The sequence below is a fragment of the Mustela nigripes genome, chromosome 7 (genome assembly GCF_022355385.1).
Source record: "Mustela nigripes isolate SB6536 chromosome 7, MUSNIG.SB6536, whole genome shotgun sequence".
Taxonomy (NCBI): domain Eukaryota; kingdom Metazoa; phylum Chordata; class Mammalia; order Carnivora; family Mustelidae; genus Mustela; species Mustela nigripes.
The window spans coordinates 54731986-54733457 of record NC_081563.1 but is presented as its reverse complement, the minus strand read 5'-3'; the positions used below and the strand labels follow the sequence as shown (position 1 = coordinate 54733457).

At 60.6% G+C, this 1472-nt stretch overlaps 1 protein-coding gene across 1 annotated transcript in view; it reads right to left on the bottom strand.

The window, feature by feature from the left end:
* Positions 1–875, bottom strand: part of CNRIP1 (cannabinoid receptor interacting protein 1) — a 15280-nt gene extending 14405 nt beyond the window's left edge. Inside the window, exon 1 of the mRNA XM_059407784.1 lies at positions 280–875. Coding sequence (XP_059263767.1) covers positions 280–458 — 179 coding nt within the window. The 5' untranslated portion in view covers positions 459–875. The remainder of the gene's footprint in view (positions 1–279) is intronic.
* Between the last annotated feature and the right edge of the window lie 597 nt (positions 876–1472).

Here is a 1472-nt window from a genome sequence, read left to right as displayed (position 1 = left end):
CCCCCCACCTGACCCGGCCCCAACCCTGGCTTCCTGACGCTGTTTTAAACATCCCTCCCCGAGATGGGTGGAAGGAAGCGTGAATAGGGAAAGACAAGCGTAAAACAGAGGAGGGGACCAAAAGAACAGGGAACCGACCTCTTCCCCCCACCCCTGGGCCGCTGGACACGACGCGAGGCCAGAGGGCCCGGGGAGAGACTCAGGGTATCGCGGGGGCTTCGGTCCTCCACGCGGACCCCAAGGTGGGACCGGGGGGCCCCGGCGCGCGCGCTTACTCACTCGACTTGCAGCGTGGTGGGCTTAATCTTCACCTCCACCTTGTAGGAGGAGCCGGTGAGCAGCTTGATGGTGCGGTTCTGGCCGAAGCGCTGCCCGTCCACCTTGAAGAAGACCGGGCCGTCGTTGGGCTGGATGCGCAGCGCAATGGAGAGGCGCACGACACCCGGCAGGTCCCCCATGGCTGGGCGTGGAGCGAGCACCGCGGCCCCGCGGGGCGGAGGACTGCGCGGGCTGCGACCGAGCGGCTGGAGCGCGATGGGCGGAGAGGGAGCGCGGGGCGGGAGAGGGAGGTGGCGGAGGAGAGGCTGCAGCTAGGATCCCGCGCCGTCGCGGCCGTTCGCCCCGGCTTTTGAGGACCAGCTCCGGAGGCCGTGGCCTTCCGCCCCACTCCGCAAGGAAACGCGCCCGGGAGACGGCTCCGAGGGCCCGAGCTTCCCCATCCCCCGCCCCCGTGCTGCGCCCTCCGCGTCCTGCTGGTTTCGTTCCCGCCCGCAGGCCCCAGGCAGATCCGCGCAGCTGGGGGCGAGAGAGTTAATCCTGCTTACGCACCACAATCCCCTCCAGCTGGAGAAGAGGACATTCAGGCTCCTCCTAGAGCCGCGCGGGGCGGGCGGAGATGAGGATTGGGAGGGAGGAGATACTGGGGTACTGAGGTTAAGCGGCATCTCACCAAGGACCGAGACCTCGGAATCTGGGTACAACTTTGGTCAACTAAGGAATGTGGATACCATTGCTCGAGAATCGGGCCCCAGCTAGGCAAGAGGAGGCTCAGAGGCGAAAGGGAGATGGGAAACGGGGCAGGAAACCTCTAGCCAGTGATTTAAATGTCAGGAAATATGAGTCTTTCCAAAGCTTAAGGGAAATGGCTGAGGAAAGGCGCAATTCCATCCAACGTGACCTGAAAGCTGCCCTGGTTTAGAAATGTGTGCAAGAAAAGGAAAAAAAAATTACCAATATATATTCAAGGAACTGCATCTTCTCGTAGGTGTGTATTTCTATTATGCATCTCAAAAATGACACGGTGTAATGAGTCACGTATATTTACAGAGATCTCGAAAGGTGAGCTGTTAACCCTGTAAAAGGTAACTGGCTTGTGTCCAAGGCATAGCTGGTGACAACGGCCAAGAGGAGGCACTGGTCACAAGATCATTGGCAGGGCACCCCTTGCGACACGCAGAGTTTGGATTTGCATA